Source organism: Myotis myotis, unplaced genomic scaffold (genome assembly GCF_014108235.1).
Source record: "Myotis myotis isolate mMyoMyo1 unplaced genomic scaffold, mMyoMyo1.p scaffold_m19_p_18, whole genome shotgun sequence".
Classification (NCBI taxonomy): domain Eukaryota; kingdom Metazoa; phylum Chordata; class Mammalia; order Chiroptera; family Vespertilionidae; genus Myotis; species Myotis myotis.
This window is the reverse complement of record NW_023416322.1, coordinates 34,395,411-34,422,001: the sequence shown is the minus strand read 5'-3', so window position 1 is coordinate 34,422,001 and position 26,591 is coordinate 34,395,411. Positions and strand designations below refer to the sequence as shown.

The 26,591-nt window shown below is 45.5% G+C and overlaps 1 protein-coding gene across 11 annotated transcripts in view; it reads left to right on the top strand.

Moving 5' to 3' along the window:
* Positions 1 to 16,444: 16,444 nt before the first annotated feature.
* SLC22A15 (solute carrier family 22 member 15) overlaps positions 16,445 to 26,591 on the top strand; it is a 41,024-nt gene continuing 30,877 nt past the window's right edge. For 4 of the 11 annotated variants that reach the window (XM_036342710.1, XM_036342714.1, XM_036342713.1 and 1 more), the window contains exon 1: positions 16,582 to 16,802. In XM_036342710.1, coding sequence (XP_036198603.1) covers positions 16,716 to 16,802 — 87 coding nt within the window. In that variant the 5' untranslated portion in view covers positions 16,582 to 16,715. Of the gene's footprint in view, positions 16,803 to 26,591 lie in introns of all 11 variants that reach the window. The other 7 variants (XR_004973222.1, XR_004973221.1, XM_036342709.1 and 4 more) reach the window with 4 other exon arrangements.

Sequence of the window (26,591 nt, the reverse complement as noted above, 5' to 3'; positions counted from 1 at the left end):
AGCCTGATTCGAAATCACACAAAAGCTAATGCTCCGAGGAGGTGAAATTTAAGCTCCATAAGACAGAGGACAAGGAAGTGATTGGTAGAGCGAAGAGGTGCAGCGAGACACAGAGACACGGAGAGAGCGAAAAAGGAAGGGGAGGGCTGAGGGGAGAGAGGAGAGCAGCAGAGATGCCAAGAGAGAGACCCAGCCCTGGGGCTTCTGGGATTTTCGGGATTTTCCAGGAAACTGGTGAATTTCTGTTCCTTACAACCACGTGATCCTGTCTGAAACCCTCTTTCTCACCAACCTTTGAAAAGAAAACGTGTGAACTAATCTGTCACCATCTCTTTAGCTTTACCCCCATTCTTCCTCTTGCGAACTAGCTAATCCTAAGGCTGGAACCAAGAGAAAGTGGAAATGGAGGGAAGAACTGGAGTAGACTGTGCTGAGCCTGGGGCCTTTGTAACCCTCTGCTCCCCTCTGTGGACAAAAGTAGAATTGAGGTTATTTTTCATCCTCCGAACTCTAAACACAGAAGCAAAATGCATTTCTCTTTTTCTCTTTCCATTTCATAACTTCAAATGTGACACATCAATCCACTTCTTTATGAAATATTTTTTCCCTGATTTAGCAACCTGCTCCAGTTAGGTGTAAGGCAGCGGTTCTCAACCTGTGGGTCACGACCCCTTTGGGGGTCGAACGACCCTTTCACAGGGGTCACCTAAGACCATCGGAAAACACATATATAATTACATATTGTTTTGTGATTAATCACTGTGCTTTAATTATGTTCAATTTGTAACAATGAAAATACATCCTGCATATCAGATATTTACATGACGATTCATAACAGTAGCAAAATTACAGTTATGAAGTAGCAACGAAAATAATTTTATGGTTGGGGGTCACCACAACATGAGGAACGGTATTTAACGGTCGCGGCATTAGGAAGGTTGAGAACCTCTTGTGTAAGGTGTTCTAAACACACACCGCTGGATCCTTTCTGCTGCCAGAGAAGGGTCTCCTGGCCCCTCCCTGTTCCTATTCCCTCTTCTGTGCTATGGTTTTGCTTTGATCGGCGCAGCACAGAACACGAGTTAGCAAAGAAGGAACAGTGGTGTAGTGTTTATACCCCTGGACTCGACACACGCTTCTAGGGCTCAAATCTTGCTTGTGCCACTTACAAATCTCAGTCTCCTCGTCTGGAATATGTAGGGAACATAATCAGTTTCTACTGCGGGACTGAGGGAGCTATTATTTGTAAAGGGTCCAGTAAGTGTCTGCTCAATCAGGTAGCAGCTCCTCCTCCCCTGACAGCACTGCCAGACTGTAGAAATTTGTTTGAAACGAACTGAGTTGTAATTGTCTGTTATAAAGTGATTTTTTTTTCCTGGCAAAAGAATGTCCATTTGCTAATTAATCTCTACTAGGCCACTGAATATGCTAAGGTCAGAAAGAGTTTCCAATGATAAGTAACTTGTTTTTAGAAAAAAAGGAAACCAAGTACCATTTAAGCAGAGGTTAATTAACTGGCAATTTAGAGCCCACAATTCAGCAACAACAAAAGGAATGGAGGGCTTGGCGGAAGTTGTGCCAAAAGGCCTGGGCTTGATCCCAACTCTGCATCCTTTTCATTGTTTGACCTTTGGCAGGGCCCTCACTGGCCCTGAGTTGTGTTTGCATAATGGGGACACTTTTGCCCACTCGCAGGGTGGTCCTGGGCATGAGGTAAGAAACACAGCACAGTGCCGGCCAGTGTGGCACTTAATGACTCAACAAACGTTTGAATTTAAATTTGAAAATAGTTTGCACGGTGCTCGTGCAATCCTTCAGTGCTTGGCTCAGGACCTGCTAACTTCTTCAGGCAGTTAGTTCTACCAAGATGGGCCATCGGATCTGTGGCAGGCAGTCGAGAACGCTGCAAAGGGGGACATGTGCTGACCAGGTTAGAGAGACAAACCTGGAAGAGACAAGAGACATACAGGGTGTCCCCTAAAAATGTGTGCACACTTCAATAGCTGGTAGCTCAGTTTTGAAAATGAAATGTATTTTAGTAAACACTGCCTTTATAATTATTCAAAGCGTGTGTATACATTTTTTGGGACACCCCATATAAATTAGAAGATAGAAACTTTTATAAAAATAAGAAAAACAACTCCAGAGTTTAGTTGTCTGGGATCTTAGTGCAGGTCAGACCTGAGTCCTCAGCCCAGGGCAATGACCGACACTCACGTGCTCTAAAGCCGGATGGCGGACAGACATGCACCACGCGTGTCTCTGAAAGGTCCTGTCAGGACTGGACCCACAGAAGGGCCCACCAGACAGTCTTGGATTATTTGAAAATGAACCTCAAGAGACTAGGGAAGGGGCTGCTTGAGGCCCCGGGTCCTCACAGCAGGGTCTTGAAGGCCAGAGAGGCCGGGAGGACACCCTCTCACTATAAGAGAAGAATCATTCAGAGCCCAGGTAACGTGTGTTTCCATCCATTAGACACGAAGCTGTCTCCCCTCGAAGAGGAAAAGAAGGCCCATAGCAGAAGGGACTGGCTGGGAAGGGGGGAATGGTCAGACCTTCCTGGAAGGTCTCAGGAAGAGACACAGTACAGACAGCAGGCAGCCCCGTGCCACAGGCGGTTCAGTGCTTGGCCGCTGCAGCCAGATGCCTGGGTTCAAATCCAGCCCTGCCTCCTCACTGTCCGCACAACCTCTGCCTTAATCTGAATCTCTTCTGCATGAGATGAATACCATGTAGCATTGCCGTGAGGGCAGTTGTGTTAATACACACCAGGTACTGAGAAGACATCCCAGCACACTGCAATCATTTGACCAAGGTTAGCATCCCTCACATACATTTTACTGGCCTGTAGTTCCAGTAATAGATGATTGCGTTGCCTCAACTCCACTTGCCAAAAACAATGCTGTGCCCTGACTGGTGTGGCTCAGTGGTTGAGTGTTGTTCTGTGCACTGTAAGGTCACCCATTCAATTCCTGGTCAGGGCACATGCTCAGGTTGTGGGTTCAATCCCTGGTCAGGGTGTGTGCGGGAAGCAACCAATCGATGTATGTTTCTCTCTCCCTCTCCCTTCCTCTCTCTCTGGAATCAATGAAGAAAATGTCCTCTGGTGAGGAAGGAAAAAAAAAAGCATGTAAAATCTCTCAATTATTTATTTACTCATGTTGAAATATTTTGGATAGATGGGATTAAATAAACTAACATTAAAATGAATTTCACTGTTCTTTCTGCTGTTTTTAATGTGGCTACTAAAACATTTAAGTTATGTATTTATTTTTATTACTATTTAAAAAATTTTTTTTTATTCTAAGTTATGTATTTAAGCATAATGTTCGGACAGCACTGAGCTGAAAGTTGCCATGCCTATGGCAACTGAGCTGAGAAGGCTGGGTTCTTTCCAGAACCTACGGTCTCCTTCAAAGAGCAGCTCCCGGCTCTGGAATCAGGCTCTAAATTATGTGCCTTCAGGGAGTGGTCATGAAAGTCCTTTCCTTAAGAGTAAGTACTTTCCCCGGGGGGTAGGTAACTTCCCAGGTTTTCAGGTAGATAAAGGCCTAAAGGCAAGCGGACCATCAAGCACCAGTTCTGTTGAGTCAAAGCAGAAAAGCAGAAGCGCCCTGCAGGGAATTTCTTCTTCGCCTGGGCGCGCAGGTCTGGATCTGTTTAGATCAGAAACATATTAAAACTTGTCGCTGGGCACTTGGCCGAACAGAGATCTCTCCACGTTTTGTTTTCGACATCTCCAGAAAAACTGGAATCAGATAAATATTTATTTGAGTTTCACAGGAGGGGCTTTCAAAAGAGAGGCCAGATGTGAAACAAAACTCAAGTTGTTGTTTTACAACATACTTTCTTTTTCTTGTAAAAACAAAGCTTGGGTCTGGGAGGCATGAGAGGCACTACACTTAGAGTTGAGGTTTGATTTGCATTGGAAATTGTGAGAGCTCTTAAGAAAAAACAAAAACAAAAACCTTGTAGGGTGCCAAAAATAAGCCAAACCAAAACCAAACAAACTTAAAAAAAAAAAAATAGGCATGATAGACGTTCAAATTTGAAACGGACCCAGGATAGGCTAAGTAATGGCCCTCAGGGAAATCTACATCCTACTCCAGTGATGGTGAACCTTTTGAGCTTGGCATGTCAGCATTTTGAAAAACCCTAACTTAACTCTTGTGCCATGTCACATATAGAAATTTTTTGATATTTGCAACCATAGTAAAACAAAGACTTATATTTTTGATATTTATTTTATATATTTAAATGCCATTTAACAAAGAAAAATCAACCCAAAAAATGAGTTCGTGTGTCACCTCTGACACGCGTGTCATAGGTTCGCCATCACTGGCCTAGTCCCTGGAACCCGTGAATGCTACCTTATATCAAAAAGGGACTTTGGAGATGCGATTGAGTGAAGGATCCTAATACAGAAAGATTAGCCTCCATGCAGGCAGCTTACCCTGTGCTGCCCAGGCCGGCCCTAAATGCAATGCCAGTGTCCTTCTAAGAGGGAAGAAGAGGGAGACCTGACTACAGAAGAGGAAAAGGCGATGGAGAGATGGGACACAAGCCAAGGGATGTCAGCAGCCACCAGAAACCAGAAGAGGCAGGGAACGGACTCCCCCTGGAGCCTCCAGAAGGACCCAGCCCTGCTGACACCTGGAGCTCAGCCTCCTGGGACTCCTTTCAGACCCGTGCCCTCTAGAGCTGTCACAGGGTAAATTTCTCTGTGAAGTTGTTTTCAGCCACTGCATTTGTGGCAGTTTATTATGGCAGCAAAAGAAAACCAAGACAGGATCCCAATGACATGCCAAATTTAACCTAGAGGCTGCATTTCCCCCTTCAATCACATTAGTTTTTACAGGTTTAAGGCAGGGAAAATAGAAATCTCTAAGACAAAGGTCTTAAGAGAACACAAATCAAAGGATTAGGTGCTCCCTCACCTTTCCTGTCCTTACCTTTTATCCCACTCTCTAGTCTTGGATTCTCCACCCCCTTGTCCTTCCCTGACCTCCCAAAATCCCTCCACCTCTAGTTTAGCACTCCATCCAGATGTGCCTTCAGATTTATTTTAAGTCTGGCTCACCAAGCCCCCATAATGTTAACCAGAGCATTCCAGTTTTCCTTGTCAAGCTATGTATGATACGATAGTTAAGAACTATAATGATCAGCTCATGGCCTATTATAAACATTAATTCGTTTACTCAACAAATTATTTGTTGAGTACCAACCATGCTCTAGGCACTGTGCTGGATCTGGCGAAACACATTGAACAAGACAGCTGCCTTCATTTATAGATTATTAGCAAAGGGGATAAACTAAAACCAGTAAATAAGTTGCCATGTGTGACTAAGTGCTATGACGAGACAGAGCGTGCAGTGACAGCGAATCGCAGAGCTGGCCTCTCTTGGAAAGTGGCATTTGTGTTGCAAAGGAGCTCACCTTGTAAAGAGCAAGGTGTCGGGGAAGGGAGCATCCCACAGAGGACAGCACTCAAAGGACCCAGGTGGGCAAGAGGTTGAGCACAGTGGGAGGGGAGGAGAGATGAAACAGGATGAAGTCAGAGAGACAGGCAGGGGGCAGATGACCTAGGGATTCAAGGGTCATGGCAGACTTCTCTATTCCCTTTTCTCCAGGGGGACAGCCTGAGGTGTCAGGAGCTGGAAAGCTTCCGGCTAAGAAATATGCCAGTCATTGGAGCTTTACCAACTTTATCTGGACATCCTCCACCCTCCAGGGAGCACTTTAGACCATGATCACGGAATACTTTGGTGGGAATGGGTTTTCTGGACTCCTTTCCTTCACCCAACATTTACTGCATGCCCTCTCTATGCCAGACAGCCCCATGGGGGCGGGGAGGGGGGGGTGCTTTGTCCTGGGTATGGAGGCTAGGAGAGACCCTGGCCATGCCCTTGTGGAACACAGTGGTGGTGAAGTGCTATGACATGGGGCAAATGAGAGTGGCTCCCAAGAGGACTCAGACTGAAATGGACAAGGGAAGGTGATTTCAAAGAGGAAGTGGCAATTGAGCAAGGAAGTGAAGGATGACTAGGAGTTGGTCAGGTTGGTGTGTGTGTGGAGAGGGACTGAAGGGTGTGATCCAGGCAGAAGGAGTCCTGTGGAATTAGCTGGAGGTGAAAGAAGTCCAGGGCATAGAGAGCAAAATGAGAATGAAGAAGAGAGGACTGGAGGGGAACTAGCCAGATAGCACAGGGCCCTGGAGGGCCTGGTAAATGAATTTGAACTCTACAGGCAAAGAGAAGCTGTTAATGGATTATAAACAGAGGAGTGATAGGATAAAATTTGCATTTCAAAAAGATCACGCATGTTTTGGTGTGGAGTGGTTATTGGAGGTAAATGTGAGAACATTTAGGGAGTGATTCAGGCAAGACGTGATTGTGGCTTGGGTGAGGTTGGTGGCAATAGAGATTCCCTCATTACAGAACCTACTTAATCTTTGCATTTGCCCTTGTTCACAATTTAGGTTAAATATAGTCTTTATCAATGATGTAGTTCATATGTTGGGTATGATTTTTGTTCCTCTACAAAGAAACAGAACATTCTCTTTTTTTATATAAGCGAATTTGTGTTTCAAGCCTCCATTCTTCGGAAAGTTGGAAATGTGATTTCAGTCACTTTGGGGGTCTCTTCCAAAAGTGTACACTGAGATCTTGTACAAAGCACTATAGTGTGTTTAATCTGGACTTGACCTACCCCGGAATCTACTGATGCATTCTGGGTCCATCTGACCTATGGTTAGAGGTTCACCCAGTTTTCTGCTGCACCCTGTATCCTACCTTGACACCGCCCCAGGTTCCCTGATTCCTACCTAAACTGTTCTCCGAGGATATAGAAAATGTTCTGCTTCTTCCAAAGCATTCTGGCTGCGGGCCACACTCCGTAGCATGTCCCGGCCGCTCTTCCTCTCTAGACCCATGTGTGGTGTGCAGGACCAACCAGGATCTTGGAGACACAAACAAGTGACACTTAGAAGGAAAAATAATGGTATGGGATGGTTCAGATTCATCGGGAGTGAGCCTTCAAGAATGACTCCTAGATTTTTTTTACATGAGAAACTGGATTGTGCCTTTCGATGAGACAGGAACCTTGGGAGAGGAGCAGGTGTGGGGCAGAGGGCTGGATTCATGAGGTCTCTTTAGACCCTGATGTGTTCAAAGTATCCAAGAAGAGACATTGAAGAGGTGGTTGGTAATGGAGGAGTCTGAGCTCGGAAGAGGTCTGAGATTGAGTGGTACATGCACACACGTGGTTTCTTCAGTGTAAATCGATGGTAGTGGAAGCAATGGGACAGCATGAGATCCCCTGGAGAAAGAGAGACTATAGAGTAAAGTTAGAAGATGGCTGGGGAAAAAGAAAGCTCAAGGAATATTCAAAGGGTGGAAGGAGAACCAGCAAAATAGCTACGAAAGGAAGAGGAAAATAAGGAGAATGTCAAGAGACAGACATCTCAGAAGTGTTTCAAGAAGGTGGGGTGGTTAACAATGTTAAATGCCACCACCAACAACAGATCAAGGAAGATGAACATTGAAAAGTATCCTTTGGATGCTAAGTCATTGGTGATCTCAGAAAGCAATTCCAGGATACAGAAAAGGCAAATGGGACGAGTCTACCGTGAACACCTGGAGCAGGCTCAAGGCCCTTGGAGCCATGCCTGTGCAGAAGACTCAATTAGTCCTCAGGTAAAGACTATTCCAAACCCACCTCAACCAAGCTTAAGAACAAGCTTCGAAGGTCAAGTGGATGCACAAGTAAATTAACCGCCTGCTAGAACAAAGTCTACCACTCTTCCATTAAGACAACAAAATCTGGTGCTCAATAATAAAAACTCACCATTTCTAGCATTCGATAAGCAATTATTATATACTAGAGGCCCAATGCACGAAATTCGTGCAAGAGTAGGCCTTCCTTCCCCCAGCTGCTGGCACCGGCTTTCCTCCGGCAAAAAGACCCGGGCTTCCCTCGCAGCCCTGGCTTCCTCTGGAGGGTTGTCTGGTCTAATTAGCATATTATGCTTTTATTATTATAGATTATTATAGTTGAGAAGCAGAAATTTGGTACCTATAACCAAGAGAAAAATCAGTCAACAGAAATAACCCAGAAATGAAGAGATACCAGAATTAGCAGATTAGCAGACAGGGACTTCAGAAGTTATTATAAATATGCTCATGTATTTAAAGGAAAGAATGACTTTGATGAGAAGTGGAAGATATAAAAAAAGAAACGATAAGCAATCATAGTAAAAGTTCTCCCCTCCCCCCCCGCTACAAACCCCCCAAAAACTATAACCAGTCCTATAACCTCTTTTCTATAAAAGATTGTCTCATGAAACTTTGTACGTTTGTTTCCCTGTGTGGAAGTATTTTAGAATTGTCCTGGGAACATTATACATTATGTATAATCCTGAAGTGACCTTGACAGGTGCTGGGGGTAGCAGGAGGAAGGGATGATTGTGACAGAATTCCAGATGCCTTTCTGCCCCACACTGACATTGTTGGTAGGAAGTACAGGACTTCTAGGTCGCTGAGGACAGAGCAGCAGGCTAAGGCTGACGGATGACCAGGTTGAGAACAGGTTGGTATGTCAGGTCCACCTGCCTGTTGGCCCATCTGACTCTAAAGTCTAATGGGCTGAGCCTTATTGTGGCAGACCTCTCATAATTGCTGGCCATAATATCTTCCCCCCTCTCCTTTTCACTATCCTTTAAGGGAACTTTTTAAAAATATATATTTTTATTTATTTTTTTGAGAGGAAGGGAGAGGGCTAGAGAGTTAGAAACATCAATGAGAGACATCGATCAGCTGCCTCCTGCACACCCCACACTGGGGATGTGCCCGCAACCAAGGTACATGTCCTTGACCGGAATCGAACCTGGGACCCTTCAGTCCGCAGGGCGATGCTCTATCCACTGAGCCAAACCAGTTAGGGTAAAGGGAACTTTTTAAGGAACACTTAAAATGATAAAAGCAATGTTAATTAAAAGCATTAAAGTTCAGACATGATATGAAATATTTGTGAAAGTCTCTATCATAGCTATGTTGAGTCTCAGACAAAGCAAGCAATGTAGGGTCTAAGGAGAAGGCCTGGGTCTTCTCACCTAGCTCCGCATCCCCCTCAAGGAGGTACAGGTCTCTCTTATGTTCAACATACTTAACACTGACCGGTCTCAAAGCTGAATTTTCAAATTTGAAATCTCCCATATGATTAGCTTTTTAAGTTTGTTCATGTGGTGAAGAACTCATGGGGCTCACAAAATTTTAGTCCATACATTACCTTAGTTCCTAAAACACTTCTACCAACTTTAAATGTTAAAATGATAGATGATTGGAACTATTTTTATTTAGGATCGTTCACTGAAAACTCGTTTATTTCTGCACTGCCCCATGCCAGTAAGAGAATTGGAGATCGTGTTTTTAGCTATTCCCTGGATGAAGGAAAATAGAAACATGGGTCTCAGTTGAGTGCCCCAAGCTGTCATGCTTATATTTGGTGCCAGCTGGTCACCTGTTGGCAGGGACGGCAGAGAGCTCCATCCAGCTTCAAAGAGAACATCTGGGTCAGAACATCTACGCCCTGTGCAAGCCACTCACCAAATAGAAAACTTCTCTGCTCAAGTGTTTAATACCCAACAAATTAAAAAATAAATTAATGAAAAATCTTTCCATTATATGTTGTTTCAAGAGACACCCATCTCCTTGCAAGAGAGCACATTTTTATCTCACAAAACCACACAGAGTTGGGAATAAACAGGATATGTTTTAAAAATAAAAACATAAACACAGAACAACTCAAATATCTTTATTCTCACCTGTACGAATGCATGTTTTGCCTTGGACATTTTGCTCTGAAAATCTCTTCTTTCACTTGCCTTAGTGCTTCATTTTGTCCTCTATAAACATGTCTCCCCTGGGAGGGAGAGGAAAGAAAAGGAAAGCTGGTCACGAGGACACGGTGATGACAATGAACATCAGGAACACGGTCATTGAACACACCAGGCTGAGAATCCATTAGCAGCCCACACAGATCATCCTCTCCATCATCTGAAATTAAAAGGGACCTCCAAAAAAAACAAAACCAAAAAAAAACCACCCCCCAAAAAAACCATTTACTGCTCTGTCTGCAAAAAGTGCTAGAACAGTAAACCAAAGAGACAAAACAGCCGTTAGTGGATCCTTAGAGCACTTCAGAAGGTGTAAATGGTTATTAGCCATATGCTACCCTCTCACAGACCATCAAGAAATATGCCTGACGGGGCAGGAGCTCCGTGGCCGTTTTTCAGGTCAAAGGCAGAATGGCTGTTGAGTAAGGAACAGTCCACAAAGGAAAGCTACACTAGTCCATTCTTTGGCCTCACACACAACAGATGAGAACACTCTCTTCATGGGTCTGTGCTTGTAGCCAAGTTGCCGAGTTAGTACATATCCCAACTAGTGTCCTGGCTTGGGAGACAGGAAGTGCCTCTTCAGCGACAGCCCCACCCTAAAACTGACCTAGTTACTCTGTTTACAGAGGAATCAGAGCACAAATGTGTTACAAAGATACTGTTGTTTTATATTAGTATTTCCAGATAAAAAAAGGTTCAGAGGCACGGCCTATACCTGAGAGTGGCTTCAGATTGTAAGACCAACCAACCAACCGACCGACCAACCAAACAAAAAGCCCACACACTTCTGAGAACTTGGTTTTATGTGTTGTTCTGCCAACGGTGTGACTTTCAGTAAATATATTATCTAACCTCCTGTAGCCTTAATCTATCATTTTTATAATGTGGGAGTTGGACTCAGCGATTTTTAAAAAATGACATTAACAGTGTCTGTGGGTATGAGGGCACCCTCTCCAGCATCTCATTTTCCTGAGATAAACCATTAGCTTTCCTTAGATTGGCAGAAGGTCCTGTGACTAACAAAGGTTAAAGGAAGAATCTCAGCCTGGTGGGAGAGGAAAATGAAACAGAATATTCGCAATCTTGTGCTGGAACAGAAAATTGACAGGAGGATTTGATTTGCTAATTTGGCTGAGAATAAGACACTTTTCTCATGCAAATGAAGACTGAAGAAGAAGATGAGTTTATATGGTTTAAAATGTAATACGATCCTTTGGCTCAAATAGCTGTATGCCAGTACCTTAGGGATTCATTTGGTTCTGAAAATCATGCCAATTCTCTTTGTGAATTTGTGCATTCATGTAACTTTCTACTCAGTGGCTTTCACTATTGGGAGACAAGATTTGGCTACATTCTTCTTACAGCCGATAAACACAGGGACAAGAGCCCTTCGAAGACTTAATGGATGATAAAGTCTCCTTTATAATCTAATCTACTTGGTTCAGGCTGTTATGTGTTGACTTGGGGTTGATTTCATGATCAGATAACAGAGCAGCAAGCGTGTAATTTCCATAGCCAACAACTCCTCCTTCTCCTGGCTCTCGCCCCACCCATCCCATCCAGTATTATGGCCAAGAAGAAAATCTTCTCTGGAATGTAAGCACCGCCAGGGACTGGTAGAGGCCTTGCCAGTTTAATGTTGTAAAGCAATGCCCAGTAGAGCTAACTGCTCAGCAAGCCTTTGTTGAATGAACTGTAATACTTAGGAGTTTCAGAATGGTTTAGGATTGGCGACCCCTCTTTCTGAGACTGCGTAGGTCAAGTGTAGCAGACTTGACTCTCTGAAATCGACTTTGGCTTCCTATTTTCTGAAAGCAATGTGGAGTGCTGGTTTTAACTTATACAGTCCATTTGGAGCTACGACTCTTGATACGCAGGCTACCATCCTCTCTGTGCAATACTTTAACCAACTAAAGAGGTTCAGACTGTTCCAGAAGCATCCAGATTTTAATTATAGGAGCATTGAGGCATTTCTCCTCCTATAGGGCACATTTTCATCCACCCCATCAAATCACAGCCTCAATGTATTGATCCCTGAGTATAGTAAATTCACCATTTTGGCCTGTATTACATAGTTGTACAACTCTCCCATGTAAGAAACACCAGCAATAACAGCAACAACAACAACACTGACATTTTCATTAAAGTTGGGCACTCAGGAATGAATTTGTTGAATTAAATGAATGTCTTATTATCTAAGCTCAGTGCCTCTTGAAAAACATGTAAATTTGGACTCTTAGCAAACAAAACACTCTAGTATCTAAACTCAAACATAATTTCCCCCATATTTCATATCTCTCTACTGTAACTCCTGAATTTTAGACCTACCTCTATTCCTACTCTTTTGTTTTATTGCTAAGGTTTGAGACATAGAAATGGCCTATTTCTCCGCATTAAACTTCGATCTGTTTTAATATATATATTTCATCAACTTAGGGATGGTTTTTGAATGATGGGTGTTGGTTTGAGCAGCAAGATGACAGACACATGATGTCCATCTCACTGCAAAGTCCATTTTCTTTTTGCTTCTCCTCCCTTTGTCTTCTTGCTCCCTCCTTCCAGAAATCTACCCACAGAATCTGGCTTCCTTGTGATCTGATTATTCCCTTGTATTTGCTGTGTTTATATCAATTTAAGGTTGGCAGGTATCTGCACTCTGACTACGTTCATTAAGGCATCTTGCTGTGACAAACTAACAATCTAGGCAGGGGTGGGCAAACTTTTTGACTCGAGGGCAAAAATGGGTTCTTAAACTGGACCGGAGGGCCGGAACAAAAGCATGGATGGAGTGTTTGTGTGAACTAATATAAATTCAAAGTAAACATCATTACATAAAAGGGTACGGTCTTTTTTTTTTTTTTTTTTTTTTTTTTAGTTTTATTCATTTCAAATGGGCCGAATCCGGCCCGCGGCTGAATTCTAGGGTCATCTCAGCGTGAAGGTTCCTGCAGAAGGAACAACATTCTTCAGATTTCTTAAAAAGACAATAACTCCAGGTACATTTAGGCTGGTGTACAACACTGATTCCCAAAGGATCTGATACAACGCTTAACATACATGAAGTCTATTATCTCGCACAGCAAGTTTCAGTTGACTTCTGGGACACCACATTAGCTGTGAAGCAAAAGACAGGACACAGTGGTTAGGTGTGCAGGTTTTATGATCAAACTGTAATGATTGAGTATAATTGCTTCAGAGCTTTATGTAGTTCACCAAGTTAAGCTAACCTGTTTTCCTCTCATAGACCCCGAGCTGTGTATTGGATAGATACCCTATTCTAAACATTGTCTTATAATTTTTTTACTATTTGAAAAACCTCAGATGTTCATTACTCTTGAGTTATCAAAGAAAGAGACAGGTACTGTAAAAATTATGGTAGAAAAGACTTAAGAGAAAAAATGAGAAAAGAATGCTTAGATGGGGAAACTGTGCTCTCAAAATGGAGCTCTTTGCCGAGAGCCACAGATGCAATACCTTGAGCCCCAGGAGAGCATTGGTTAGTCCAGCTCTGCCTTCAGCGCATGCTCAGAAGCTCTGGCAATGACAGTAAACTGGGGCACGGAAATCCAGCTGGGCCTGGGTGGGTTAAGAGGGAAGGGCAGGATCTTAAAGGGGTAGTGACCATTTAAAAAAGCAACACTTCGCCCTGCCGGTTTGTCTCAGTGGATAGAGGGTCAGCCTACAGACTGAAGGGTCCCGGGTTCTGTTCCAGTCAAGGGCACATGCCCGGGTTGTGGGCTGGATCCCCAGTAGGGGGCGTGCAGGAGGCAGCCGATAGGTGATTCTCCCTCATCATTGATGTTTCTATCTCTCCCTCTCCCTTCCTCTCTGAAATCAATAAAAATATATTTAAAAAATAAAAATAAAGCAACTCCTCAAAAAAATTTTTTTTAAATAAAAGAGGAATACCTCTCAGTCCCATTATTCCAGTCATAGGCCCTCCAACCTATCACCACCAACTTATCCCACTTTCTATGTTCCCTGTCTCAGTTAAGAGTACTCCCATTTTCCCAGTCATTGAAGCCAGAAACCTAGGAGTCATTCTTCATTACTCGTTTGCCTCTGCAAAATGCAATCACTATCAATTTTTACCTTAAATTTGACTTTATTTCTCCATCCCCGGTGTCACTGTTCTGGTATAAGCCCTCACGCCCGCACTGGGTCTGAGGCCTGCCTGGGCCATTACAACAGTGTTGCAACTGGTGCTGTATGTATTTCCTACTGTGGTCAAATCATCTTTAAAAATCACACTCCTCCAGCTTATGGCACACCAGTGGTTCCCATCTCCCGTAGGAAAAAGTTCAAACTCCTCAGCACTGCACACCTAGCCTCTAGCAACCATCAGACCTCATCCCGACACCATCCGGGTTGTACTTTCTGCTCTCGCAATAACCAACTCCTCTATGCTCGGGCCCACTTAAAATATGTACACTTTTAGGGTAAGATGAAATAATCCCATTTTTACTTAATTTATTAATTTATCTGTAGGTCCTATATTAACACCTAATTTTTTTCACTCGTACACATCACGATGTCAAAGAAAAAGTTTCAAAAGTTAAAAATGTGCCTCTAACCAATATAGAATGAACCCATGTCAGAGATTTTATTTTAATTAATGAAAGCATTAGTAGGATGGTAAAGCTGATTCTAAGAGCATTTGAGGAACTGGTTATTTCAAGGCAAAACAAAAAAAAAACAAAAACCCAGAATGTTAAAATAAGATTGCTAGATCAGATACAAAACGAGTTAATGTTTTACGGGGTAATGAAATAATAGATGATCTTTTCTATTGAATATAATCATTTTATCTCTACTGAACAAAAATCTACAAATTTACACATTAACTGCACAGTACCTGGGTTCTAACTCATAGCAAATAGCAAAGTCAAACACAGGGAAATTCCCTACAGAATTAAATAATCCCAGCTTCCTTACTGCATTGAAGGACATACAGGCCTCTTCCAAGTGCCCGATAATTTTTCTTAACAATAGACATTTTTTATTAAAACACTTCACACAAATCGCTTCCACTGGTGTTTTCACACTACAACAATCACTTCTTGAGCCACCTATCCAAGTTTTCCAGAATGGCATTTTCATGTCGTTAAGTTTTCTCAGGTAAAGCACTCCTGGGTCTTGTGTAAGTTCTTATGAGTTTGAAAAGAGAACAGATACGTTAGATTACTGTAAACATTGAGACAGTGTATAGTTATGTGGATGTTAAAAATGTAGGAGTAATGCCCTGGCTGGGTGGCTCAGTTGGTTGGAGTATTGTACACCAAGACTTCAGGTTCAATTCCCGGTCAGGGCGCATACCTAGGTTGTGGGTTTGATCCCTCCTCAGGGCTAGTTGGGAGGCAACTGAGCAATGTTTCTCTCTCTCTCCCTTCTTCTCTCTCTAAAAGAAAAAAAAAAAAACCAAAAAACTAAAGACATGGAAGTACTACATGATAAAACTGAGACACAGAAAAGTAGTACCCAGAAAGAAATGCATATAGCCTTAAGAATAATTATTCTTAAAAGAAGAAAATTGAAAGCAAGTAAGCTAAGCCTTCAAGTCATATAACTAGGAAGAAAATGACAGAGTAACAAAAGAAGGAGGAAAAGAAAAGAATTGATAGAATCCATAAAATAGAAAATAAAAAAAAATATATATAGATAGGAAAATCACAAAACTGGTTCTTTAAAAAATAATACCTGGTAAGACTGATAAGAACAGAACAATAAAAACGAACAATATTAAGATTGGAAAAATGGGTCATAAACACAAATAGAGCATGATTTTTAAAAATCCTAAGAGAAAAAGATGAACAAAGGTTTCTAGAGAAAAAAATGAAGTAATTCAAGAGCACAAAGCAACAAAGGCATGCGCTACCTACCTACCTACCTACCTACCTACCTACCTACCTATCTCTGTCATAAAGAGGCTCACTCTGAAAAGCAAGAGGAGTCCGGATGGCTTCAAGGAGAGTTTTACCAAACACTTCCAACTCGTTTTACTAAACTACCATAATCCTACAGCCAAATCCAGACCAGGTCAGCAGGCAGAAAGGATGTAAAATCGAGGCTAGAACATTAGCGGGTCGCCCCCTCCTCCCAATACTGTGTTGGGGGCCATGGCCTGGACGCTGGAACACTCTGCAGCTGTCAAAACCAGCCTTAGGAGGCGGGGGAATGAGGGGCCAGGCCGGCGGCCCTGCCTCATCTTCTTCACCTTCCCACCCACCCACACACCTGGGCAGCCAGGGCCTCTCCCGCAGGTGAATCCTTCCTCTCCGCGCTCCCGCTGCACCTCGTGCACGTTTGCATAAGGCACGTTTGCATAAGCGAAGCTATCAGTGGTGCAAAGCCGGTAGGACGGGGAAGAAACGCCGAACAGCCCTCTTCCGCGAAGGATCTAGAACGCCCCCTCCCCCCTCCTCACATTAAACTGCTTCACACAAAAGGACAAATACTGCCGAGCCGCCACCAGGTCGCCCAGCCTTCCTCCCGCCTCCGCGCCCCCAAGCGGGGGCCGGGGGTGGCCCCGGCTGCGGTTCCCGGCTCCCGGTTTCTCCATCAGAGAGGATGCCGCTCGGGAGCCACTTCCTCTTCCTCTCCGAGCCGCTGGCACCAGCCGTTTCTGTTTCTGTCTCGGATACAACCCGTAACAGGAAGCGCCGGGCCGGCCGGGTACCGGGCTTCCCGCCCATCGCACGCCCCGCGCCCCGTCCCGGGGTTCCGCGCCGCCCCGCCCCGCGCTCCCCAGCGGCGCCCGCGAGTCCCAGCCGGTGCGGGTGCGGGTGCGGGTGCGGGTGCTGGGAGGGGGGCGCGGCCCGCCATGGAGGTGGAGCAGGCCTTCCAGGTGGTGGGGGAGATGGGCATCTACCAGATGTACTTGTGCTTCCTGCTGGCCGTGCTGCTGCAGGTGAGTCCCCGCCGCCCCGACTGTGCCCCTTGTCCCTGGCCCCGGGGGGCCCCCTCTTCCCCCCAACGCCGGGGGCCCGGACGCGGAGGCTCTGCGGACCCCCTCCCCAGGCGCGGGGAGCCTCCCGGCGTCACCCCGCGCCGGGACGGGGCTGGCTCCCCCAGCAGGCCAAGGTCGCCGCCGGCCTGACGCCGCAGACCCTGCAACTTTGGCGGTTCCCCAGGCCCACCCAGCCCTCCCCTCGAGCGTGTTTGTGTGTGGAGGGTGGGGCAAGGGGGGGTGGAGAGTTGGGAGGTAGGGTGGGGCTACTTCATCAGACCAGCCTGTTACTAAGGCATGAAAATTCTGTTGTTGCCTGTGAGCCACTGTGAATGCGAAAGCGAATTGTTGCTCTAACCTGCGGGCTGTCACCTTGGAGTGGAGACAGCTGAGCGTCCTGGCCAACCGGTCAGGACAGCTCCGCGCCGGAGCGACCTCCTTCTGCTCTGGGCATCTGCCTGCTGCCTTTCACTGGATTCCAGGGGCTTCCTGTTCCTGAGGTTGTCAATGCATAGGTTTTTGTTTTTTTAAGTTCTTCTGGGCCATTCTACCTAGAGGCCAGTGTCGGTTGAGACTGAGTAAGTCGTATAGTGTCATCTCAGTGTGTGATTATAAAATGGAACTGCTTCTTCACTGTACAGAAGTTCCAGAAACACTTGCACATCCCAACTAAAAGCCTGGGTTCCCGGTGCTCAAGGTCACTGCAAGTACACTTTTCCAGGCAAGAGTTACTCCTTTGCCAGCTTAAAGGGTCCGTTTGACATCATTTACCTCTCCCAATATTCTTAAAGGCATTTTATTCACAAATCCTTTTATTAGTATTGACTATGAGTCAACCATTCTACTTCTTCATTCAACACATATGTGAGTGCCTACTGCGTGCTTAGCAGGGGCTACAGTGGTGGACAAATCAAAGCCCCCGTCCTGTGAAGCTTGTATTCTAGTGGGGTGGGGTGACAGGTAAGTAATTACAGTGAATAGGTAATGCGAGAGATTCTGAGAGAAATACTGTTCATCAGTTGCTTAAACCTTGCATAAGGCAACTGCTCAATCGGAAGATGGGGTGGGGAGAGGTAAGGGTGGACTTACTGATTCTGTTTTCCTTTGAAATGTTTGAAAGTTCAGTTGATTTCATCACCAGCTAGGAGAACTGTTCAAATGGACTGACAGATGACGTCAGTTCTTTCTCTAGCAAAGCAAGTTCTCAGTTGATAAATATGCAGTATTTTGTTAAGTTTGTTTTAGCTTTTACTTTTCCTACGAGGAAAAAAAAGTGTTTGTGCTAAATTACAAAAGTGTGTTTAAAACAGAGAGAATAGAATAGTCACCATGATGCCGGATTTCATTTGTAATACTTCCTCCTTGAGAAAATTCTTCTCCCGTTCTAACCAAGAATCGCAGGAACATAATCCCTGGCTGAGAAATCCCGCCTCCCGCTTCCCCATCCCTGCACTCTGCCTTTGGTGCCATTAGCTTCTCACCTGCCCGGCCAGGTACCCAGCAACCTGGGATACGTTTGTATTGAGTGGAGTGCGGCACTAAAAAGGCCACTGCTCGGGGCTCAGGACCCGTTAAGTTCCCCTCACTTTTCTTTACGGTTGACTCAGTCGGATAGAGTTTGGTACCAATGTTACAGAAAAACCGGACAAGAACCAAACAGCGCTCTGAGAGTTTGGAGTTACACTTTATTCACCGCGGCGGGCTCAGGGAAATGAATCCAAATTCTAAGCAAAGCTACAAGCAGAACTTCCCTTTTTATGGAAGAGCCAGCCCTTTGTGCGCTTGCTGGCGGCGGCCTTGGCAACTACACAGTTCTATCAATTAAAAAATGAACCTGGCATGGCATTGGGTGTTTCTAGTCTCTGGCCTACAAGGTCAGACAGCTAAGTTTATCTCCCCCACTATTCAAGCAGGCCAGAAAGCAAAGTTACTTTTTCAGAATTAGATAGAGGCCGTCCAAAGAATAGCAGAGAATTCCAAACATTAGTTTTACAGAATAGGGGTTTTCCTTCACACCAAGGAGGTCTAAGCACCTGACCGTGACTGTTCATTGATCTCTAGGCCCAACAGGTGGTCAGTATTTGCCGTAGAAAAACCAGGTCCGGAGTGTTGGGAACGAAGTGACTGTTTATTTTGTAGGTGTGGGCTGGGAGGTGCCTTTAGCTGTGCCAGTGTCAACGGAGGAGAGGCCCCAGGACAGGCAAAAGGGAGTTAATTCTTCACAGCTGTCACACGTGGATGAGGACCCAACCGCCCCTTTAAGATAGTGAGCAAGTGGTCCTAGGATCGCCCCAAGTTTTCCTGGATATGGGTGTGGAGGTCCGCAAAGACCTCTCCATCATGTCTGTTGTTGGAGAGGTTTGGCCTGCAGGTGCCAGTGCTGGGCGCGCCTTACCCAGTCGTAGCTCGAGGCTGTCATCATTCTGGAGGGGGGTGCTTCCTCCAACGGAGGGAAAAGCCAGGAGCCCTTTTCAGAGTTACAAGGAAGGAGGTTGATGTCTGGTTTTAAAACCAAAGCACTTGTCTGCTGTTGCCCAAGGAAGGTACAGAACAACTGCTATCAGTACTGGCCGGGGGGGGGGGGGGGGGGGGGGGCGCGCGTGCCAGAGAGCCCTGCACATGGCGGATGGGACCATGCCAGAGGGAGGGAGCTCTGCGGGAGCAGAAGCCGTCTCTGCACCTGAGATTTGGTGACGACCAGCCACAGCTGAGAAACATAGAACCGGGGGGGGGGGGGTGCTGGGGGGGGCTGGTGGGGGGACAGAGATGCAAACTGCACGGGTCCTGTGGTGTGTGATTCCTTCTGGGACTGTGATTGTTTCTTAAATGGTTTGAACTTCCTGTACTTCAGACACATCCAAGTTCAAATAAGAGGACAAAACCCCTTTACAAAGCCAGCTCTAAAGGTCTTTCGGTTAACTGTGTTCTTGGTGCGATATGGTCATCTAGCTCCTCAAGAAGTGGCCTCAGTACGCAGTTACCTTTGGCTGGGGGACAGTCCTGCACACTCCTGCAGACACGCACGATCTGTGGCATCTCCATAGTGGTCGGCTTTCAGATACATAAAGAATATGTGTAGACTTTATAGACTTCCCTTGCGCGTGATAAGATGCAAATGCCCTGTGATAGTGATATGTGGTTTTAAAGTCTTTAAAAAATGTTTTTAGAGAGAGAGGAAAGGAGAGAGAGAAACATGTGAGAGAGGAACATCAATTGGCTGCCTCCTGCACACCCTCTACTGGGGATGGAGCCCACAGCCCAGGCATGGACGGGTGAGGGTGTGGCTCAGTTGGGTGAGTAAGTTTCATTCCATGCACCAAAACGTTGCCAGTTCAATTGTCTTAAGAACAAGCAGTAGGCTTTACAATTTTACAGTTAGAAAAATTCTTACCCCCCAAATATACATGCCCTCCCTGGGGTTATATGTGGTATTGAAATATGAATAATTCTGTTTCTTACTGTTTCTGTTTTCTGATGGTGACTCAGAGTTGATGTCATCGCCACTATTTGTGTGTGTGTTTGCCAGGCTGTCTGGAGGAGGAAGGCTGGAGTACAATTCTTTGTTTTTTTTATCTCTTTAGACGTAAATGAAAATGGATGCTACTTCTTTGTTTTAAGCCAGAGACCCCAGCACCTCCCTTTTCCTCATGATCATGAATCATAGGTTGTAGTATAATTTGCACAGGATTTAAAACATCCCTTAACCAACAGGAACATGTAACCTGTAACAAGCATTCGTTTCACCAGCAAAATTGTGATGCTGCGGCGAGCCTCAGCTTGAGGTGCGGTTCTCGTGTTCCCGAATGCATTATTCTTATGTCAGCTGTTAATAACCCCAGCACTCCCAGTCCATTCACACCCTCCACGCAGGAAGTGCCTTTTCATGGTGTTTTAGAGAGTGGAGGGACTGAACAGGTATTTTGCAGAAGATAAAAGTGTAACAGTCATTTAAAGATGTTTACCTTCAGCGGTCATATGGGGCAGGCATATTAAAATGACTATGAAATATCATTTCACACTTATTAGATTAGCAAACATTGAATAGTCTCACAGTACAAGTGTGATGAAAACGAGCAGTAGAAACTACTGCCATTTAGAGAACGATTTGGTCTTGCTAATAAAATCCAAACCCAGTGTGGGACTCCTAGGTATACGCCCTGTACAGTGGGGCCTTGACTTAGGAGTTTAATTCGTTCCGAGACCGAGCTCGTTAAGGAGCTCGTTAACTCAAATTACTCTATCAACTCAATGCAAAAAATCCGCCGAGAGACAGCTGGTATCTCAAAAAACTCGTTAGTCGGGACACTCGTAATTCAAGGCCCCACTGTACTATCTCTTAAACAGGTGCATAAGGAGATTGGTAGAGGATGCTTATGCAGCATGGTTTGCAATAATAAAAATTAGAAGCCCCCTACATGAATCTCAAAAAGGGACTGGATGATTAAAGTGTGGTATAAATTTGTTAGAACATAACAATTAAAATGAATGAACCAGATCTGTATACCGATACGTGGATGAATCTCTAAAACACCAAGTTAAATTACAAAACAAAACACAACAAACTATATAAATGTGACACATACTCATTATAGATTTTAAAAAACAGGTGGGACAGGACTATTTGGTGTGTGAATGTGTATGAACAACATGGAAATATGAGAACTTGGAGTAGAAGAGCCACGCCCAGTTCATGAGATTGGCTGTCTCTTGGGAAGGAGGGGAGGGAGTGGCCCCAGGAAGGGCAGGGGAGGGGAGTGGTGCGAGGAGATTTCCTCTTTATCCCTAATATTACGTTTTAAAAACCTGAAGCAAGTGTGATACAGTGTTAATTGTGGCTCTGGTTTCATGATCCGTATTTTGTTCATTTTGTTTTGTGTTTTTTTTTTTTAAATTAAAAGATGGTAAAGCAAAGGTCTGCATCCCTAGGAGAGAACGCTGCAGTTCTCTGTATGAGAAGGGGCCCCTCTTTGATTGATATCCCTTTAGCCAGTGATGGCTGTGAACTGCGGTCATTTAACACTTGGGAGGGTGAGGCAGAGTGAGGTGCGCTCAGGGTGCTTTATTAAACTTCATAGAGAATGCTGTCACAACTAGTATCGCCCACCTGTTTGCATTTGTGGCCATGCCCCACTCTCCCCAGAAATTCACAGGCAGCCGGCCTTTTGACGAGGTGTCACTAAGGTGGATAGCCGATGGTTCCAACCTGGCAACCAGGAGCAGGTGACGAAGTTCGTGCCATACACATAAGCGAAGGCCTTTATGTATTGCAGTCATGGAGATCAGCGCTCATGCCCAGGGCGTTCTCACCACCACCAGGGGCTCAGCCATGATGAGAAGCTTCAGCAAGTTTCGCTACAATGACTGCAACATGTGACCATGTACCAGGGTTCTCTGCTAGTCTGAGCAAGTTTTATGCGGCCGCTACCCTCTAATTTAGTTCTGTCTGCCCTTAGGCAGTGGCTCAGAGCTTGGACTATAATCTGGCGATCGTGTGCTGGGCGTGCCTTTCATTAGTTTAGGTTGAGTGGGGCACCATAGGTCAAAGACACCTCGCTGCCCTTGCTCTTAGTATGTCTTCAGGAAGCTGTTGTTGTCTGTAGACAGACACTGCCCCCCCTGGAGTAAAGCGGGTGAAGCTTCGAATCTATGAGACACTCGGATTTCCATGGGGGGGGGGGGGGGGGAAGGGGTGGATGGAGGTACCGGAGGCCTCTGGAGGTTTAGGGAGCTCCCTTGAGCCTGGAGCATTTCAAGAACTGGATGTGTCTTGGAAAGCAACTCGCCCAACACCTCTACAGCACCTCTACAAGCATGTCAACCAGGGCCACCCACAGCTGCTTGACATGTGCCTGACAGAGAAAGTATCTCCCAAGACAGCCCCAGAAAGTCACTAAAAATACGACGACAGGAAGTGTGACTGTGGCAGAAGAAGCACTAGGCTCCAACGCTATGACAGTCGGCTGCAAGGTGGCCGAGTGAACTTCACAGACGACCCCTTGTCCTCACCGCGTCTTGGGAGTGGCTGGATCATAAAAGTTTAATTCATTTGTTTGCAAGTTCAGAATTTCTTAAAGGTGCGCAGTGCCCAGCAGTGGGCATTGTGTCAGTGTTGAGCTTGAGGTTTTCAGAATACCAGTTTGCTTCTTCACCACAGTTAGACGCTGCCTTCCAAGAAAGAGCCATCGATCAAAGACACACACACTCAGGAATCTTCTCTCTGGCTTCCTTGACCCAACCCTCAAACAGAAGCTAACATCTGCATTCATGCGGACCATATGCTACTCAACAGATAGCGTAGACTATAGGAAAAAGGGAAAATATGGGGGGGGGGGGGCAAAAATTACCAGAACACTACCGCTGCAAACTAAAACATGCTTACCTTTTGATGTATGACCTGCCAGACATTTTTATTACACAAATGTGTACATTTATCTTTTTTTTTTTTTTTTGCAAAATGTATATTTTATCTGATTTTGTTCATCTCAACAATATCGTGAATGCCTTGCTGAGCTCCTAAATGAGCAAATCTGTCTTTTTAATGGCTGTAGCATAGTGTTCCAGTGTCTGGCTGTCCTGTCATTTGCTTATTCAGTCCTCTTATGTTGCAAATATAGGTTAGTGGTCTCCTCTTTTTCACAGTTCTCAAACCCACACAGCCCATGCTTTGGGGTCATTCTTTGGCTCCGGCCTTCACTTCTCCCAGTTGAATGTTTACCACTCTTCTCAAGCTCAAATTTCTCCTCGCACCACTCCTCTCATTCTCCCCAGATGTTCTGTGTTCCAACTTTATGAGTGAAATAGAGGCTACTAGGTGTAAATCTCCTAAACACCCGTTTACTGCAAAATTCGTTTTTTACCCTCCCCTGTCATTATGTTTCTAACACTGTTAAATAACGATACGAAATAATATTCCCCCAGGAAACAGTGCAGGCATTGCACGCGTGGGAATGAAGAAAGGAGACATCAGCGTAGTCTAGAGTGGTTGGTTCATCGACTCAGAGAGAGGGCTGGCTGAGCTCGAGCTGAACTTTGAGGCTTGGGTTTAGGGAGAAATGGGTAGGTCATTTCAGGTGGAAAAGCATGCGGTTGGAAAAAGAGTGGAAGAGGGAATAACCTGTACTCTTGCTACACATGGTGTGGCCCAAACCTGCAGCTTGGACCCCGGGAGAGCTTGTTGGAAACGCAGAGTCTCAGGTCCCTCCCCGGCCTCGGGGATCACACTGCACGTCAGCATTTGGGAGACGCTGATACGCGCCGTTTGTGTGGCGCTGCTCCGTGGACTGCTGGCTGAAGAAGCATCGCATCACGCTGACCCTCAGAATAGATTGGCTGGGTCTGAATGAGTTAGATGAAGGTGTGCCACTGTGTGTCCATTCTTTCTAGAAGAATCCATGAAGTTTACTGAGGTTTCGATTTGCTGAAAGTTTACTAGAGCTGAGCTCCAGACTCAGTTTTACAGATTCCACGTTCTTTGCCCACCCACCACCGCGCAGGGAGAATTGAATAGGCCGGCGGAAAGCCTGAGCGTGGGCGAGGCAGCAGCTGGGCCATGTGGTGGATCTGGAATGCTGGGCCTTTTGTTATTCATCCATTAATACGTTTTGACCAGAAGAGTTTCATGGGTGTCTCAGGGAGACTGGTCTGGGGGAGGGATGAGAGTCAGGAGGACACAAGACTTAAGAGACACCAGTTATTCAGGACACAAGGACTAAAATATGTTTTTATTGATTTGAGAGAGAGAGAGAAAGGGAGAGGGAGAGTGAAACATCGATATGAGAAAGAAACATCAGTTGGTTGCCTCCCATATGCACCTCAAAAAGGACTGTACCTGCAACCTGGGGATATGCCCTGACCGGGAATCGATGACACTCCACCAGCTGGGCCACACTGGCCAGGGCTAAATTCTTTTAAATTCCAAAGCTACGTAGTATTAGTAAGTCACCCCAAAATATTTGTGGGATACTCACTTTGTTCTGGGTAAGGGGCATTTGGTCTTGCCTTCGTGATACGGTCTCGCCCATATAATGCTCTTGGTTGAGTCACTTAGATAACCAAGGACCAAGTGCCCGGAAGACTGACAATAATGTCAAGAATAAAATCGCCTTTGGTTTTTTCTGTTTCTTTTATTCTCGGAGAAAAGCTCTGGCCCCAACGTTTGGTTTTGCTATTAGTGTTGTCAGTAACCTTGAATGAGTCACTAATCGCTGTGTCGCTCATCGTTCCTGCCACAACGTAAACATCCTACTCACCATGACTTCATAGACGAGATATTGTAATGAGATCATTATGGGAGACAGTTTTGGTTTCCTGAGTATTAGGAAAGCTTGTAATGCCGTTAAGTATAAAGTTACTTTTAAAACCTCCACTTTTTGAAACTTTTAAAATTTCAGTCCCCTAGTGCGTTTTAGTCACTCTTCTCGGTATAATTACACGGGGAGGGAAAGAGCCCCAGCCATCTGTGGCTCCTGCTCGCCTTCCCTGGAGGTAGCACTTGAGAAGATAATGATTTATTTGAGGTGTTGTTAGTCCCACTCCGAAGGAGAATGGATGGTGGTTTCTCATTGTGCCTCGAAGGCCCATCTGCTGATGGGTGCGATTCATTAGACAGGAATACGTGGGCATGCATGTGCCTGGTCGTCATAGAGAAACAGCAGAGAAGAGTGAGGGAAGATTTGTGCTGGGGGCGGGGGGCGGTGAGCTCTGCGACACCGTCACAGTGGAGGAAGGGAAAGCCACCCCTGCATTCCGCGTGCAGGTGGAGCATCCCCGTGACTAGATGAGTGCTACACGTTTGACTTCCGATGACCGCATGACCCGTGTAGGTGGCTCTGGGGCAGAGGACCTAACGGTGATCTCTATGCAGTTTACGCATCACCTTTCACCTGTTCCTCACGGGGCCCTTTCCATGGCGTGTATCACACAGTGTCAGAGCTGCCTGCTGCCTGACTCCCGGACCTGTAGAAAAACCAAGCATGGCCCCACGTGTCCGAGAAGACAGGCTGGTGCCGTTTTACGGAGGCTGCACGGCATAGAAGAGTGCGCGTCACTGATCCTCCTGGTGGCATGAAGCCATGGCCGTGTGTGCTCAGTTGGGGTGCGTGTGTGCGCACACGTGTGCATGGAATGGGCAGCGGAAACCTTGTGAAGGGTGGTGGAGGGTGGACAACTATGTGCAGATTAAACAGTGGTTAAGTCCAGTCGAAGGTTATAAAGGACTATCCCTGGAATTTTGAATTTCTTTAAATTGTATTGTAAGTTTTTATACTATATTTTAAAATATAACTCAGTCAAGTACATATTATGCTTACCTGCTTTAACAAAGCACTCTTGCTTGTGGTGTGTGTGTGTGTGTGTGTGTGTGTATACTGTTTTTGGAGACATTGAACTATGCCACAAAAAGTCCTCATGTTTAGATCGTGAATTCAAGGCCAGGAGACTCCTGGCCGCTGGTGACTGCTGTCTGAACTGAGGCTACAGTGTGGAGGAGGGGAGTGGGCATGTTAGTCTTTAGATCAGCAGGTGGTGTTTCCCCTCCTCCCACGGTGTGAGCCAGCGAGGTGCAGCGTCCTCAGCGTGCAGGCGGAAACCCGTGGAAAAGCGTCGGGTGCCTGACAAGTGGGGCTGCTGATGGCTGGTCAGTAGTCCATCTCGAAGCTCCCTCTTAACGCCTTTCTCCTTCGTTTCTCCTGTGTCTCGTTTCTGTGCCTCGTAAACCCACAAAAGCCAGAAACAGACGTCTCCAGCTCTGTG